Genomic DNA, 18,525 nt, shown 5'->3' on the forward strand with positions numbered 1-18,525 from the left:
TCCTAACTTGTTCTAGAAAGCACAATAGGTCACCTTTAGAATGCCAACAAAGTATGCTAAATGGTTGTGACATGACATGAGGATATTTTAGGGCTGTGAATCCTTTTGCAAGACACTATACTCAATGGCTTTCTGTGTGTGCATGTCTGTTCCAGTGTCGGTGTTTGGAGACAGGGAACTCGTCCACGCTTCCCCTCCGAAGAGCTCAACATCGCAGCTCTGTGACTCCGCTCCCTGCCATGTCCCCTTACCAGCCGAGCCGACCGGAGACGCCGTCGCGTCCAGACCGATCCGACCCTCCCACCCACTTAGGACAACGCAGTCGGACGGCGCAGCGGAGCCAGGGTCGGACCGCTTCCGGGACAAGTACCACCAGGACAACTCTCACCGCCTTAGCGTCAACGAGCGGCTGGAGAAGCTGCAGGTGTTTTACTCAGCCGAGAAAAACGCCGTCTCTCCCGGAATCCTCCTGGAGACCGGACCCGTACTCTCCGTGGAAAGAGGGCAGCCGGGGTCCATCCAGCCCGCACAGGCGTCCCCCTCCGCTCGCCTGCCTCGCCTGCGCAACGTCGGGCCTAAAGACGGCCGAGGGAGGAAGGTCACGTGGGCGGGCCTGAGTCGGCCTGGACCGCCTAGGCTTCTGGTGAACGGGTCGAAACCACCGGTTTTCCCTTCCCAGAGACAACACACTTTGATCATAAAGAGCCTCAGGCAGGAGCAGGGAAGGAGGAAAGAGCTCGCCTCAGCAGGGGAAGGGGAGCCGGCGGGAGAAGGGATTGGCGGCGACAAGAGGAACTCTGTTCAGTTGCGTTCTGAACAAAGGCGGGTGGCGGACCTGAACCTGCCAATGCTTCCTGTGGCACTGCAGGGAAAAGATGTCAGGAAGAACCAGCTACATAGCATGGACTACTGAGACTCCGGTTGGAGCGGCAGAGTCATGAAAAGTTCAAGGAAAGCTGGTGGAAGTCAAAACAGTAGTCAATAGGAGTACAGCCAGAGACAACTGCAATGAACTACCATAAATGGCAGCTATAGAAGTGTACAGCCTTGAAGCTATGTTCTTGTTATACTGTTCTATTCATGCCACACTCGGAGGAGCCCATCCTAGATAAACACCATTCCGTTTGTTTGTCTTCAGCTGCAGTGCCAAAAATACTTCTGCTCATACCTCAACTGCTGGATTCGGTCTTTAAAAGACCGGGTTCGATTTAAGTCATGGGAAACGTCTCGAACGTTTCCATTCCCTTTTCCCATCAGACTGCAGTTCAGAGTTCGCTCTGAACTTTTGGTTTCCTTGCGCAGAACCAGAAGATAAGAAAGTAGACGACAAAAAAAAATTAAAGAATGTAAAGTCACCTAAAACATTTCCTGTCAGAATGGCATCATCCATCCACTTTCTGAAGCTGTTCTAACCATTTCAGGGAAAGGTGTCCGTCTCCAGGGGTCAAAGGGCGAGTTTCCAGGTTGCCAGAGACAATTCGCACACACTCGAATCCACAGCCACCTCAGTATCTCCATTTCCTCTTAAAGGAGCAGTGTTGTTTGTTTCCCAGTCTCAGAATAATTTTATAGCACACTCAAGTAACTGCTACCTTCAGTTGTCATAAAAATCTTGCATATATGAACTATGACTTTAAAAAAGTTTGACTTTGCTATTTAATGGCTTGAAATTGGGCCTGTGTGTCTTTAAGAATGTGCTGCTCTTTCCAACACTCCACCTTCAGGAAGTCAACCCAAAAAAAACACAACTTAACTGATTTCAAGCCACTAAATTTGTCGTAATTATGCAAATATAACATTTGATTTCCAAAAGGTCAATCAAATAAGTAAGTAAACTTGTTAGTCTAGAGAAAACTTGGAGGTCTTTTTTTCTCCAGAAATTGTTCATGTTAGCAGTTTGGTGCACAGTTTGAGCATTTCTCAGTTTTCATACATATATTTTTTTATTAAACCTTTATTTAACCAGATAAGAACCCACTGAGATGAATGCCTCTTTCACTAGGGTGACCTGGTCGAGAAAGGCAGCAGCACACATGATGACAAGACAACTAAACAGAAATAACAAACATATAAGCAACAATCTGAGAACAAAAGGCAGTAGTTGTGACAATTCTATTTTTTTTTTTTTATGTCAATTTAAAGCCTAAAAATACTTGTTGACGTGACATCCATTCTCTTTTTTTTTTCTATTTAATTTTACGAAAAGCTTTCAGTGAAGCAACTTCTGACGGTTTTCGTTCAGCTTTGCTCATAAAATTTCTAAACTGGTCAGACGTGTGTTATGTGACGTAACATAAAAACAGGCATGTTGGTCCCCTTAAATCTCATTTCGGTCACTCCCTCCCTTCCCCCCTTCCTCAAGTGGAGCTCTATGGATCATCAATATTTAGATACAGAGATGAAGAAGAATCTGGTAGCGGCTTTGTGGCAGTCATCACATCGGCTGAATAATTCACCTTCTGTTACATGACACCATGTTTTCAGTTGTGTGCGTGTGTGTGTGTGTGTGTGTTTTGGTGAGGCGCTCGCCCGATGAGGACAGATTGAACCACACTCGGGTGGATATATCTCCCACTCCAGTTACCACTCTGGCTACTTAACACTGATATGAACCGCTAAGCTCTGATACTGTATCAGACATGAACACAAGCCAATATAGTACAATGCTGCTACACCATCAAGGACCAGGCCATCAGCAAGCATGTCATGATAAGTAGCTCTCTGTAGAGTATGAGTAAATTTAAAGAGAATTCAACCTCTATCTGCTGCTAGCGTCTTGCATTTACTACATGTATTTAGTTTGTAATCTGGAGATGTCGGATGGTGTTAAAGACCCTTCCTCTGCGCCTCCGTCTTTCTGCAATCGAGAGTTTAGATTAGCCTGAATCTGAACTGAACATGCATGGAAGAGAAAAAGGTTTGGAAAATCAATTAATAATGCAGGTTGCACATAAAGATCTGTCCACGACTGCTAGAACATTGTGTGCACGCTACATTGATTATTGTTCTCCCCGAACGTGATGTGCTTTCCACACTGACTCATCAACCTTTTAAAGTGTCAGTGGGTTGACCTGCTGCCCTGGTGTTAGCTGGGCATAAGATGTTGCTTCAATTAGTTTAATATTTCTATGAGCATGTAAAAAAGTACTAATCGTCTTGATCATGCTGTCCTAATCCATTTCAGTCTTTCTGAGAGGATGGAAGAGGAATGGTGTCAAATTGAGATGAAATTTTACCGTGCAAATTTCAAGATGTACCTCAGGAACCACTGCCAACCTGAAAGAAGTAATCAGGTATAGGAACCCGATAAACTGGTATAGTTAGAAAATTGTCAAACTAAAAAAAAATCCATGGGTTCTCCCAACAAATGTTGTCATTTTTTAGGTTATATTCTACATACAATCTTCATCTGTCCCGTTTTTCTTCAAGTAACCCCAGTTTTGGAGCTGTAGGTGGAGATACTTCAACAGGATTAATGCTGTTCCACTTTGTCAAGCACAGAGAAAGGCTGTCCCTCCATAGTTACTAAATTGTGTTTGCTCTGTCACGCTACACATGCCCAGACTCGTCCAGTGGTAACTGATTGGTTTGATGTTAGTTTAGCTTGGATTTAAGCTAGTTACTTATTAGAACAGGCCCAGGAAAACTTAGAGGTTTGGTAAAAGATCTAAGGAGATGATAATCCTGATGTTTAATCAAATATGCCCTACAAAGCTGCTGCTAGAGTAGTAAAGTGTATTCAGATATAAAGTTATGCTATTTTTGTGGTAAATGTACCGTAAATGGGTTCTGCAGTTACCCGTTTATGGTAACTTAAAGTCACCATCTTAACTGGTGACTTTAATTGCCTTCAATGCAAGTCTTTGTTACTCTTATTTCTTGACTCAACTATCCCTCTGAAGATAGATATGCCTTATAGATCAACAACTTTGGGGTTCTGACTAAGTTTGGAATTGAGTTTATCTTCAGGTTAGTGGTGTATTGGTTCAGGTTAGGGTTATGAGTATGGGCTATGCATAAATACGATCAGTCAAATGAAAGGAAGTCAATACTACGTCCCAATAATCTTGTGTATGTGTGTGCGGGGTCATACATTGTTGGTCTGTGAGTGTTGCCCTCTGTCATCATCAGCTTAATCCTGGTGTTGAAGGCCGTTGAGAGACGTCCTCACACCTGGAGCAGATGCAGGGTTAAAGGGTGATTCAGCATGGCACATGCCCTCATCATCACCCTTCACATCTAACTAATGAGATTAGCCCATTGCCTCGGTGATTTAAAAGTATTCACACCCACTAAACATTTTTACATGTCCCATTCCAAGAATGAGCGTCAATGTGTTTTGAGCATTTTGTGTGACAGACCAAACACATGATTAGGACATGGATTTTTATTTTTGTTTGTTTGTTGTGTTTTTACAAATAAAGATCTGGAAAGCTATTTAGCGAGATCTGAAATCCCACAAAATAAAATCCAATGCAACCAATTACTTGTTATGGATTATCTGTGGAAGCTAGCTTTCAGGTCCGGCTTCCGGTTCTTAGATTGATGTAGGTCTAGACATCTAAATCCTGCTAGTGAGGCTTGTGTGGTTGCTATCGGCATTTTGCGGCTTTAACAGGTTTTCTTCCACGTATCATGATATTCCCACCACCATGTTTCGCTGTGGGGATGTTGCTATCAAGGCAATGTGCAGTGATGGTTGTCCTTCACACAGATGACCTTACTGATTAGATGACCTCTGAAAGCATAGCCTTTTATTCAAGGCTGTCATTCTTTTCATTAAAGTTTGTAAGGCATGAGTTATTTTCCCTCCACTACACAACTCTGTGCTACTTCGTGTTGTTTTAACACAAGATTTTCAATAAATCAGTCAGTGTAATGTGACAAAAAGTGACAAGGTAGAGTCGACCATGGGTACAAACACATTTTCCAGGCAACGTAAGTGCAGGAAGATAGGAAGATTTTGTTTTTTAAGCGCAGAGTCTGGTGGTCATCTGGAGATTATAGGAGCAGCAGCAGAATGAAACTGAAGCTGTTACTCTATTAGCACTCCAATAGTCTTGGGTGTCTCTGGGAATAATCGCCGTGCCCATCGCATCGTTTGCATGGGCATGTGTCTGTGTGGCCAAGCGTGTGTTGGCGCGTGTCTGGTTTCTAATGATGGTCATCCATAATTGAGTTCGGCCTCCCAGCGGGGGGTGGGATGGCATTTAACTGGGCTTCGGCGGGACGGTGTGTTTGTGTCAGGGGGGTCAGCGGTGCACAAAACGTCCGGCAGTGCTGGACAGTAACCCGAGCTCAGCGCTGTTTAATAGATGCCACGTCTGATTAACTGTCAGTTCAGGATCAACACCAGCCAATTCATTAAATTGACCAAGGGTGGGACGCGAGCGCTTTAAGCCCAACACATGACTGCTCAAAGCACTCAACTGGGTGACGAGCAAAAAGAAGAGCAAGCTGACAGAGAACAAAGATGTTTATCTTCCTTTAAGCTACCAAACGCAGCAGAGTTTATAATATACAGCACAGACCGGACTTTGGAGTCTGAACACAGCGAAATGGATTTTGGGTTCCACTCTTTCAAACGAGAGCATCTGTAAATACGCAAACCCCTCCAAATAGAACCCAATGTAGCCACACTGCAAAAACACTAAATCTTACCAAGCCTACATTCTTGTGCAGATATATTTGTACAGATTAAATAAGAAAAAATGACTTACAAGGAACTTTCCAGAAAGACATAGGAGCTTGTTACTACATGGGAAAAGTGTCTTGCTATGAGTGAAATAATCGGACACATTTTTGTAAATATTAAGGAATTACTTACTTAATACAAGCTCCTATATCTTGGTAAAAAGTTACTTGTAAGTTAGTTTTGTCTTAATTCAAGTGCACTAAGATATTTGCATTACAAACTACACCAAAAATACTTGGTGTAGTTTGTAGTCTAGATGGTAGGATTTTGTGTTTTTGTTGTGAAGAAAGAGAGAGAGAGTCAGTGGGCATCGATTCTCAAGTCTTGCCATAGGTCCTCCAATAGATTTAGGTCTAGACTTTGACTAGACCATTCTGACCTAAACCATGTAAGATATGCTCTCTTTTGCATCTTTTAACAAGTTCCTGAACAGTCCTGCATTCAATGCCTTGGGCATTCCTGTCCACTCTGACCAGCTTTCCTGTCCCTGCAGAAGAAAAGCACATCCTTATACCACCACGGTGTTATTTTCCCACTGTTCACTGATAGTTGAATTCTGGTTTCGGCGGACCAACACATCTTCTTCCACACATTTACAATGCTCCCCAAATGGCCTGTAGCAAACTTCAAACAGGATTTTACCATGTTTTTCTGGCTACTTCTCCATTAAGGCCAGGTTTGTGGAGTGGACAACAGTTGTCCTTCTGGAACTCTCTGCACTATCAGCTATTGGCAGCTTCTCTGACAAACACTGTCCATGCCTTGATAGGATTGCAATTGTGCCATACATGCTCTACTTTTAGACGACGACAAAACAATCATCATGTAACTTAACTCTCCTTTAAACATCTCCACAACCTGCTGTGCTCCTTGATCTTGATGATGCTGTTTGTTTCCTAATGCCAGACAATGGATGGATGGACTTTGTGTGAGAGGAAGTCTAAGGTTTATGGATACTCCTTAGAGGCATTGCCCCTTCTCTGAAAATCAATCCAACGCACACGCAGGAACCTCCTGGCTTGAGCACAACTTTTGGTTTGGGTGAATCCGCTAACAAACGAAGCATTTCTGAATGCTAATAATAATAAAAACCCTAATGAGATGTTATTTACAGCAAACCCGCAAGTCCTCTGCCAGCTTCTCTTCATTATTCTTCAGGATGACTCCAACTCTCTTCTCTCTATCTGAATCGTATTAACCTTCACATCGACTTTCTCTGCTGACCTTTCCATATCTTCCCAGTGAGGCTGATTTAAACGTTTCTGTATGCGGACAATAAAAAGAAACAAAGAAAAAAAAAAACCCCAAAAAACTTGGGGTTGGGGGGGAAAAAATGTTTGCTGCCAGACAAGCTTGCAGGCACAAATACATATCAATTACTAATGAAGTCTGTAAAAGAGAGCAGAGCCACATGAGTCAGAGGTGTTAAGTTCAGCACATGTTGTTCATACTGTGAAGAAGATTGTAAAAATGCCAACGGCTGCATTATCTGTGAAACTCGTTCAGTGGAGGGGAAACGGTGCTGAAAAGACTTTTATGGTTTCCACTTTAAAGCGCTCGGCTTCAGTAATCAAAAAGCTGGGAACACAAATCTGCTTATCTGAAGCGCCATCTGCTGGACGTTCTCATGAGTGCAAGTTTTATTTTCAATCAGCAATATGATTCCCCCCCTTGTTTTACAAATTATAAAATCCTGATTATCACCTATAATGTCTGCAACAGATAGTTTTTTTTATTTTTGTCAGTTTTTTTTAGTAGTCTAGTAAAATATGAAGATAACCAAAGAATAATAATGATAATAAAAAAAAAATGCAGATATAATTTGGATCCTTCCTAATGTCAATGGCAACTTCAAGTAGAAACTAAAGTTCTGAATGATTAGAAAGCTGATAAAAAAAAATATGGCAAAACAATTTGATTGTAATACAATGCCGTCGAAGAATGGCATTATTAATAAAGGTTGCATCAAAATGCCGTTCATTATGAACTTTTGCTAGCAATCCCGGTACTATGTGTGGTGATAATGGGTAGATTCTCCAACATTATGAAACACCGGGAGGTGTTACAATGGCTCAAAAATCTGAGAAGTGATGACAATTTTGACTTGATGCCAGGAAACCTCCGTAAGAGCTGAACTGTAGCGACTCACTCCAAAAAGCAGTAAGAAAAGCACGCGTCATCGTCAACCGTGAATCGACTTCTCACATAAAAACCATCCGGTATTTTATGTGTTTTTATGTTGTTTCTCATAAAAAACACCATGTTTGTCTGTTTGTCGTGTCAAACGTTTATGACGCCACACAGACTTTTGACCTTGACCCCGTGTTAGTTTTCTACAAAAATGGCCGTAGAGTAATTCAATCAGCTGAGATCTTATCTTACCCTGAGGAAAACTCCCTGCAGCAGCAGAGTCCAAACCTTTTGTCACATGGGCCAAAATCATAAAAGTCAAAAGGACTGGATGTTTTTCCTCTCCTTACTCAACCGTAAAATAACCATTGAATACTTTAATTAAACAAAAAAAGTACCCGTTGTTGCTGGAAAGGGATGAGGAAATTGTCATAAATACAAAATTTTAAAAGGGCTTTGCATGTCCGTCTTATTTAAGAAAATTTCACAATTTTTCTAAAAAGAAAAGAAGAGCCCAATTTAGTCAAAAATCAGGACTTAGGTCACTTTCTTTGAAAAATGCTTCCTGTATTTAGACACAAATACAGCAAGTGACTTTAAGCTGGTTGTCACTGGATTAATGTGGGAAACGCAAAAAATAAAAATCTGGTTATTTAAAGAGAAATAGTTGGTGTTGTTGCTAGCATTTTCTTTTGAAATGTGTTTAATAATTTCGTTCTAATTAAAAATAGTAAGTCTCCATCTCCATCAAACACCTGTTCCGGGGGGACAAATTTGATTCAGTCTTGAAATAAAGCCAGAGGGCCGCACACAATCAGCTCAGAGGCTGCAAATGGCCCCCGCGCCACACTTTGAACACCCCTACACTATGATGTTCCCCACTGAGAAGTGTATAAATTTTAATATACAGTTTCCTATTAAAATGTAAGTAAATCATGCCAATATTTTAAAATAGAAGCACATTTAAGGATTTTTTTTTTCAATATTTTGATGGATGTCTCTTTGTTTGCTTTCAGAAACAAACTGAACCTGAATCTAATAATTTTGGACTTAACTGTAAATTTGATATATTCTCATTGTAGTATGATCAGACTGCTCCGGGCAAAGTAAACAAGCTTTTAGCAACTGGCTCACTGCAGCTCTCTACTGCCCACATGTGGAGACCAAAGGAAATACAAGTGGTGTAGAGGTGAAGTTCTATCTGGGAAGAATAGATCAAAAATGTTTTTAATAAAAATTATCTTTTATTTGTGTTTGAGCGGTTCCGTCCTTCCCTGGTTAAATACACCAACAACAAAAAAAGGTAAAAAAAAAAAAAGTCAATGACACTGGAGGCTTTGCCTGAGCTGCAGAACAGCAGCTTAGCTCACTGACTTTGGGGGGAGAAAAAGAGAAACCCAGGCAGGGTTGAGACTTTTTTTTTTCTTTTTTCAAGCAAAACAAAGCAAAGCTTACATAAAGGAACATTAGAATCTTAAGGAGCAAGGACTGTAACTGCATGAAAATTTTATTTTTGTTTTATTGAATGGCACAGTTGTTCTCTCCCAGGTGATCCCTCACTGGGTAATCCAGTGCTTGTAGTGTTCACACAAAGCAGGAATTCCCACCATCCCCTCAAACCCCCCAGAAAATTCCACAGGAGGGGGAAAAACGACAAATATGGATTTGATCCAATCAGACGGTAACTCGGCAAAATAATAATAATAATGAAACATTCAAACAAACCAAAACAAAGTACATAGACAGTATTAAGTGCTGTAGTGGAGACAGCTTTGTGGATTGCAGTGTTGATTGGCATTGAGTCCAAGTCACAGGAGAAAATCTGTCTATCCTTAAACACTTGGTTTTAAAAATAAAATTAAATAATAAAACAGGTATTTACACACACACATACACACACAAACGTACAATCGTACTTCCTGAATAGACAAGTAGACACGGAGCTGTACAGAGCAGACAGTGCATTTACTCACTACATCACGACGGCCGTTAGCGTCCACACAGCGGGGCTTCGTTAAAGGACTACAGATTTCCCACAATACAGTGCAGCAGCTCCGTAAACGAGCTGCTTCGGTTATAGAAACTGTTCGGCGTTGCTTAGTAACCGTTTAGTCACCTGCAAACACGAGCTATTAGCTATTTCTCTCGTTCAAAGCAATGTTTCCTATGGCGCTTTTCCTTAAACGTGACCATAAATAGCTGTATGGGAATTACTCGGGTTTTTATTTTTTGAAGGTCACAATTATTCCGTCAAACCAAACCTAGCGTTTAAAGTCATGTTTATGAGATAGCAAGCGGCTGGAGTTTTCGGCCTGTATGTGAAGCCCCTCTCTCACCTGCTGCTGCCGCACTTTTGAGATGAAAAATGCTAAATCGGCAGTTTGCTATTATTTCCGGTCACAAAAACCGCAGCCATGAGAAACATGGCGGTTAAGCAGCTAGCTTAACAGGCTAGCTACTCGAGATTACCCCCTAAAAAATTAACATGACAATATCAGCTTTTTATTGTCTATTTAAAAATAGAAAAAAAATTTGGACTTAACACACAGAACAGAACAAATAAAATTTGTTGAAATAATCAGTTAAAAACCACAACATTTAGAATGCGACTCTACTAAATTTCTGTACGAGTATGGATCAAAATCTAAATAAGTTTCTATATAATGGCATAATATTTCATTATATTATAACAGTAGGTTACTTTAGATGAAGGGAGATTTTAGTTTTTCTGTTTTAAATAAAACAATCATGTTATATATTTTTGTTTATAAATTTTAACTATATGAATTATGCACTATTTTCTCCCAGATTTAAAACAGAAATGTATAACATGACTCAAGGGCAAAAATGATTTCTATAACACAACATACTGATTACTAATGTCAAAACAGCATAATATACACTTATTTTTAATTTCTTGGATTCTGATACACAGATCTGAGCTGCAAATTTTTAATGAAACCGCCTCTAAATTTAGCAGTAGTTTTCAAGTGCTAATTTCACAAAATATTTATTTTCTTATTTGCTTTTCATGGAGAAATGCAGATAAAACAAGATGGTTAATTAGTCAGGCTATCTATCCAGGTAGCTACTTCCAAACATCCAAATCTGTACATCTTACACGTGCACAGCAACAGGTGGGGGAAGGGCCATTCTTTATACAACTGGAGAAAATTCTAATCGTTCTGGCATGATCTATGGCATGTTGGGGGATAAAAAAAAAGCTCTTCATGTATGGGATGACGGAAGTACATTTTAAAACCCGGCATCCCGGTACCCAGCCTACACCCAGTATGTAAGGTAAACAGAACCGTGGATGGGTATTTGTATTCAGCTGCATTAATCACAACTACTGAGACAACGTTAATATTCTAATTTTGTGATTCTAACACACGTTAAACGATGCTACGTTGCTGACTTTTCAGCCCGTCAAGAGATGAGTTCCGTGTACAGATGCACCGATCGATAACAGAGCAATAGGAACCGGGCCGATTTTTCCCTAATGGGATCCGATCCAATTTTTTTTCTCTCCCTGTCCTTTAAAGCTAGGAAATGCCCACAAGTTTCAGGAAATAAACATAAACTTTGAGACACATTTATAGAGAAATTAAAGGAAAATGCTACTGATATTCCTTCATGCTCCGTTAGATTCAAAATTCCAATCTCTATTAGAGAACCTGCGGAAGTCATTTCTACTTTATTCCTTAGAAGAAAACGTAGCAATCAAACCTCTACGACAAAAAGAGAGAAAAACAATCGGTATGGGCCAGGGAAGCTCCGATTGGTGCATCTTCAGTTGTGAGAAATGCCCGCCTCGACAAACCTAAACCTTGTTTTGTGAAAAAGTCGAACATAAAAACCCAGCCGACTCGGAGACAGAAAGACGAGTGGCGTTCAACATCCTGAAAAACAAAGACGAAATCGACGCTAGCTCTACGCCACATTGTAGAAAAAGAAATGAAAAGAAAACCCATGACGACAAGCGGCGTTAAGAGGTTTTGTGCTGTCCTGTGCAGAGGCTTGGTCCCTCAGAGTGAGTCCGCTCCACTGGCGGTTTTTGGACGCACTCTTCATTCAAGCGCTGCGCAACATAACAACTACCGCGAAGAAAAGCGTAGGCAAAACAGATTTAAAAAAAAAAAATTAAATAAAAAAAAATATGGAAAGAAGACGAAGAATGAATCGGCGTGAAAACACGACACCTCAGAGGGAAGGGAGAGCTGGTACTCGAGTAAAAACTAAGAAAGGGTTAGTAGAGGTCAACCTGATTTGAGTCTCGCCCCAGTTAGTCAGTAATCAGCTCCGAGCGCAGAGGAGAATAATTAGTTAGAAAGGAAATGTGTCCAATAGTTTACACTCTTTTAGGCTTCGTTACAGAAATTTTACCTCAACCAATGTTTTTAGAATATATACAAGAAGTTACTAACATTTACCACAGATGAGTCACTGGAAGATAAAAAAAAAAAAGGGGGGGGGGGTAGGGGGAGGGAATTGACCAAATGTTTAAATTCTGGACAAAACTGGAGCTACAGTTTCCCAGTGTTCCCGGTGCTTCCAGGTTTGATCGACAACACTCCTTCAGACATTCCTGTTCAGGCATTTAGACTGTAATGGCGTTTCCCCAGGGCATCACTATACATTCATAATACTATGTGGCTTCAGAGATTACCCATAGAATCGGTATCTAGCTCACACGTCTGTCTTTTTGAGCCAGCCCGATGGAGCAGACTGTCAAAGGTCTCGACTCGGAAAACTAGCTTCAGTTTAATTATTGAGGTTTGGACAAAGAGATCCTGAATGCTCCGGGTAATGGGGGGGGGCCTCCCCCGGTAAAGTCTCATGGCTCCTGCGGGCTCCCGTCTGCCGTGACGGAAGCGTATTTCCGTAGGAAACAATAGCACCTGATTGGCTCGACAAAGACGGCCAATCACAAGTGACAAAAGCCAGAGGCCCCGGGGCCCAACCCTGTCGCCATGACCGGACTCTGATCGGGTTCGCTTCGGGAATGTGCGATCGAGTGTGACTGTGTGTGTCTTGTGTGTGTGTGTGTGTTAGAGGAGGGCCACTGTCAGTTTCACTCGCAGTGTCCTTTTTGTGAAGGGGCAGGGGGCGCTGTTTCCGCGGTGAGGGTGAAGTGTCGTTAGGCGGAACAGAGGAGCAGCTTAGACCTCTGCCGCCGTCAGGCCGATTCGTTCCTCCTCCTGTCAGTCCCGGCTGGGCTTCTTCAGCGAGAAGGCATAGATGCTAAAATGGTCGCTGAGCTGCTTCACCTGCCGATAACAACGACAAACGTTAAACTCCACATTCAAAAATGCTGCAAAGCTGCAACACTGCTAAATCTTACCAAGTGTTTTTGCTCGTTTCCAGTGGAAATATGTCACTTCATTAGAAATGCGACAGAACTAACTTACAGGTCACTTTTCAGCACTACATTGATGAAAAAAGTACTAGTTATAATTGAAACAACCTGCCAGTAGAACAGCACATTTTAACTCATCATTTGCAGGGTTTCTCCCAGTGTATTTTAAGCCTGGTGGGCCTCCAGGCTTTACTTGTGCCCCCCACCAGGCTAAGCATAGCTTACTTTAATTTTTTTTTTTTTTTATTGTTTCCTTTTATAAAAACATTAGGGTTGGTATTAATCAGGTATTAATGCTCCAATCTTTTAACAACACATAATTATCAAATGATATTTTCAAATTTCCTGTCAACTTTAAACACTTTTTAACTCGACAAGAGGATGAATGACTGACATGGCACCCAAGCACTGGGCTTAGCACGTTTTCTGGGGGAAACTTTGACATGCAAAAAATATCTTATTCCAGTGGCAGATTATTCCACTTCCAACTAGTAATTTTTCCATCAATCTTATGGAGTTATTGACTTAACACAAGCTCCTATTTCTTGCTGAAAAGCTACTAGACTAAAAATGCTTGGTAAGATTTTGTGGGTTTTTTTTTTGCAGTGAACCAGTGAGAAACATGCTGATTATCAAGCTTTCCACATGAATTAACAAGAATATCTGCTTTTATGTCCAAAATCTGCGAAAAGCCCATTTACAAAACTTTAAACGTTAAAAATATTGCATTCTAAATTATGTTCAGGCGCTTCTTACTTACTTTTTAAGTAAGTTAGTATGAATTTAACTCAAATCGGTTAGAATGTATTGATACCTTGAACACTGAGAAGACATAACATTTTTTTATTTATTCATAGTATTTCAAATTTGAATCTTCCATTCAATTAAACCTTGCATAAATGCACATTTAAGCCAGGTTTCTACCTTGCTTGGACAAATGGACGAAGGCTTCAACAGATTTCAGCCAACCTAAGATGGAAATCTTGCATTTCAGCCATTTTCAAGTTAAGAATGTCTTTGTTCTTCTTTCTTATGTCCATATGGCCCACGAGTCAGATGAATACATCAAGCCATTATAATTTAATTCAGAACAAAAACGTTGATCGGTCGCTCCAAACCCGATGCCAGACTTCTTCATCTCAACAATGAATAACAAAATAACGTCGCACTTTTATCTAATCTGCTTTGATTCGACTCTAATCCCACCACTATAGATGCGGTTATCAGTGTGTGAGCGGGAGCTCTTACCACCGATATGCCGTAGTGTATGTGTGTGAGGATGACCGCGGCTGTCCATAAGTAAAGCAGCAGCGTCTCGTTGGTGAAGACCCTCGTGATGGCTCCGCCCACCACCACCGCCATCGGCAGAAGCAGCCAGGTCAGCGGCTCACAGCGGGTGTTACTCATCTGACACACGATCAGCTTACACTGGAAGACAGACACGCAAAATCATGATTAAACAGAGAAATTTGAGGGGAAAAAAACAAAACAAAAAAACAACAAAAAAACCAACAACTTACGCCTGGTACTCACTGTGACATTGGCGAACGCCGTCCCCACCATGAGGCAGTAAATCCTGGGCTGCAGCTCCAGGATCTTGGACGGAGAGAAGACGACCCAGGCGGTGGACAAGACGAAGAGGAGGACGGGGGACAGGAAAGGCAGGAAGGCTTCGTATAGGTTGCTGTGCTTCAGAGTGTTGCTCCTGTAAGCCCTGAAACATCCGCAAGGCCGAGACGTATTCACGTTGTAGCAAGGCAACCGCAGAATTCAAAGCTTTCATTTCAGAGCAAGAAGTAGCGCACAACTCGGAGATGGAAGATTTAGTTTTTTTGTTTTTTGTTTTTTTTTTGATGAATGAAACCTGAAAAGTGTGGTGTGCATTTGGCATTTGGATTCAGCCTCCTGAGTCAACACTTTGCAGAACCACTTTTTGACGCAATTACCACTGCAAACCATTAGGGGGCGGGTTTCTATCAGCTTTTGAGAGCTAGAAAGTTCTGACAATTCTTTGCAATTCTCCGTCTTGCCACAGATTATCTAGCGGACTGAGGTCTAGACTTTGACTAGGCCGATCCTACACATTACTGTGCTTTGGTATAAACCATTCTGCTCTAGCTCTGGTTGTATATTTAAGGGTCTTTTCCAGCCTCTGACAGGTTTATGTTCAGGACTCCATTTATGCTGCGTTCCAGTTATACTCTGAACTGGGAAATTCTGACTTCCCAGTTGGAATAAAAAATCAACTGGGAAACTAGGAGCAATTCTTGACTAAGGTTGTGTTCAAAAGCTTCCTGATCCATTTTATTTATGACTTCGGCAACCTGTGGATTTTATGTCCCTTTTACCCACTCTGTTTGGTTATTGTGTTTAATTTTGCACATTTAAAATGTTTTCCTTTTCCAGTGTGAAGAGTTCTGCAGAAAATGAAAATCTGATTCATCTTTAAGAAGGCAAACGTGCATTATTATGCCATTATCAACAAATTACTCGAAAAAGGTCACAAAATAAAAATATTATCATTTATCACAATGCTTTCTCTGACAATTCCAGTGAAATTTGTTATCGTGACAGGCCTACTCAATTACATGCTACTTAGTTGATTACCTAAAAATCACAATGATGATGTTCATGATTAGAATGTGAAAAGGTGTGAAAAAGTTCAAGCAGTACAAATACTTTTGCAACACCTCCATTAAATACTCACTTCAAGACGTTGTAGAGGCTCATGGGTAACGTCACAGTAAACGAACAACCTGGAAACCAGCAGAAATTCATGTTAAAAGCAGCCGGAGCAAAAACACAAACGCAAAACATTTTAAACCGACCAATCAGAGCCCACCTATGATCATGAAGGTGAAGAGGTCCCTGTAGAGAAGGTTAAAGATCACTGGCTGGTACCAGGTCTCCACTCCCACCACAGCAGTCACCAAGTAAACAAAGGAGATCGTCTAGAAGGAGAGGACACAAAAAGAACAATAATCTTTTGTGAGCCCAACATACAGAAGCCATAATCACTACATATAATATGTATGTGTTGGTCCTCACCGCTTGGCTGATGTCGTAGCCCCAGGGCAAAAACAAGATGCCCGTGTTGTATTTCTCCCAGTGGGACAGGATGAAGGAGAACAGCACCACCCACAGGATGTAGTAGAGCGTGACCACGCCCACTCCGCTCTCCCCGCGCCCGAATATGGAGTACACGGTGGCCACGAAGAAGATGCACGCCCAGCTGTCCAGGCCGTGGTCAAACAGCTCCCCCAGTGGCGTCGAGGAGTTGGTGCGGCGGGCCTGTTTCCCGTCGACGCCGTCTGGTGAAAAGGGGGGGGTAAAAAAACAACAAAAAAAAAAACGTTACGCGTTTACAGACAAACGATACAAACAAAGAGACGCAGATGTGTAACACCTCCATCCAGATAAGGCTGCTGCCCACTTCAAATAAATTCTTTAGAGTTACACACATTCCTACGTCCCACTGGTGCTGCAGCACATATGGACTTCCACCCAAGAGTCCCATGGAAATGGGCTAATATGATTTATGGAGCAAACTTCAGAACAAAGAGGTGCTTATGGAGAAACAGTTGACTGGGCTTCCCTTTAACTTAACAGCCCCATGATTATTAAGGCGTCTTTGGGAAATAAACTCGAGAAGTTGTGACTGAAGTCAAAGTAAGATCTGATTCACATTTTGCTAACTTGTTTCAAGTGTCGTGTTTTGCAGAGCGGAATGGAAATAACATAAAAAAGTTCTATGAAATATATATATATATATATATATATATATATATATATAGATATATATATATATAGATATATATATATATATATAAAAGAAAGAAAGTTGAATTTGTGGTGGATTTTCTATAAACCAAACATGCAACCGTCCCGTTGCTCAATTATACACAGCCTGACACAGAAACTACATCCTGTTTTGTTGCCTTCAAAATTCATGATTTTGCGTAGATATTTATTCAACCCTTAAATTAGAATCGAGTTAAAGTGGTTGCTTTTGTGTCATTGACCTGTCTCTTAAAGTTGCAATACGTAACATTTACAAAAACTTCTTTTTTTTTTTTTACATATTTTATAAAACGGTCACCATGTTGTAATAGCGTAAGATGAGAGATAATCTGTGAAAAAATACAGAAATAAATAAAATTGAGCTCCTCCACTACCTCTCTGTGGTCTTACTGCCATCTGAAGAAATGCAAAGACAACCAATCAGAGGCAGGAGGTCGGTCTTAGCGTTGCTCAATGTGCTAATGGCAGAGCAGGGCTTGCCCAAGGTAGCGATTAATGATGTACATCGATCCGAAGCCCCAACAAGTTAGCTGGAGAAAGGTTTTAAGATGTACGCCTCGTTATACAGATATGAAGGTGAGTTTTACTTGCCTTAAACGTTGTAGCTAACATTAACTTTAGCTCATGTTAGTAGGCAATATTCTCTGACATTTTTTTTTTATAAAAATGCGATATTTAAGTATCTAAACATTTTAATCCATTCTAACGGTCAATGTTTTTACCATATTTTCAAGTATATTATGTGTGTTTATTGTCGTTAGTGTCAGAGACCAAGTAACGGGGGAGGTTACGGTTCAGGCTTTATGCTTCTGAAGCAGGAGGAAGCACAACGACCCCATAGCTTAACAGTAGAGCAGCTCTGGTGTCAGAGTTCAAGCTAACTCAAACTCTGAGTCAGCTGAAACTATGAATTTTCAGGTTCATAGTTGTTGCTTTTAGAAAAATATGGCCATGTTTCTTAAGGTCTCCGTGTTATTTAGTTTTAGTACTTTTACGTGCTTCTTGTTAAGAACTCAAATAGGACGGTGTTTACAGCAGTGAGTACAAGCAGATCAGATGCTCAGCTTTCTGGCTCTGGTCTGCTCTCTCGTTCCCGTACATTCTCTCTTTCAGGCTCAATACAGAAGTGATTCCATGGAAATAACAGGAAGGATCCTTTACCTTCTTCTTTAGGCTGAAGAAGCTGATCCCGAGTAAAGTGAGGGCTGTAAACTTTGCTGTGCAGCGTTAGCTTTAACTGGTAGCGACAAATATTTACAAGCCACAGTCTTCTTAATTCAGGGCCGCTTGGAAATCCATGAAAACTTAAAAGCCCATCATATTAGGAAGACAACAAAGTGCATAGTATTGTTTTATTTGCGTCTGAAATACGACTTTGTCTTTTCTAGTTGTCATGGTAACTCAAAGCAGAATCAAGAAAGCTGCGTGCAAAGAGCCCATTGCAGATGACAATAGGAGCACTGGGAGAAAGCAGAGGATTATCTGTCTGACAGTTTTGACAAATATGTAAAAAACATTTCTTAAATTGTTTTAAATAAAA

At 41.0% G+C, this 18,525-nt stretch overlaps 2 protein-coding genes across 6 annotated transcripts in view; one reads left to right on the top strand and one right to left on the bottom strand.

Moving 5' to 3' along the window:
* LOC122825243 (hormonally up-regulated neu tumor-associated kinase homolog) overlaps positions 1-4,173 on the top strand; it is a 128,763-nt gene extending 124,590 nt beyond the window's left edge. For 2 of the 3 annotated variants that reach the window (XM_044106494.1, XM_044106495.1), the window contains exon 12: positions 156-4,172. In XM_044106494.1, coding sequence (XP_043962429.1) covers positions 156-913 — 758 coding nt within the window. In that variant the 3' untranslated portion in view covers positions 914-4,172. Of the gene's footprint in view, positions 1-155 lie in introns of all 3 variants that reach the window. The other variant, XM_044106493.1, reaches the window with a different exon arrangement.
* Positions 1-18,525, bottom strand: part of selenoi (selenoprotein I) — a 34,893-nt gene that overhangs the window by 9,429 nt on the left and 6,939 nt on the right. The window contains exons 6-12 of one of the 3 annotated variants that reach the window (XR_006369603.1): positions 16,233-16,495; positions 16,027-16,135; positions 15,892-15,940; positions 14,718-14,898; positions 14,433-14,612; positions 9,799-13,095; positions 4,094-4,173 (exon numbers count right to left, since the gene is read on the bottom strand). Coding sequence is in view for 1 of the 3 variants with exons in the window: in XM_044106502.1 (XP_043962437.1) it covers positions 12,988-13,095; positions 14,433-14,612; positions 14,718-14,898; positions 15,892-15,940; positions 16,027-16,135; positions 16,233-16,495 (890 nt within the window). In the remaining 2 variants the exon portion in view is untranslated. Of the gene's footprint in view, positions 1-4,093; positions 4,174-9,314; positions 13,096-14,432; positions 14,613-14,717; positions 14,899-15,891; positions 15,941-16,026; positions 16,136-16,232; positions 16,496-18,525 lie in introns of those variants that run through there. The other 2 variants (XR_006369604.1, XM_044106502.1) reach the window with 2 other exon arrangements.

This window comes from Gambusia affinis, linkage group LG22 (assembly GCF_019740435.1).
Source record: "Gambusia affinis linkage group LG22, SWU_Gaff_1.0, whole genome shotgun sequence".
Taxonomy (NCBI): Eukaryota; Metazoa; Chordata; class Actinopteri; order Cyprinodontiformes; family Poeciliidae; genus Gambusia; species Gambusia affinis.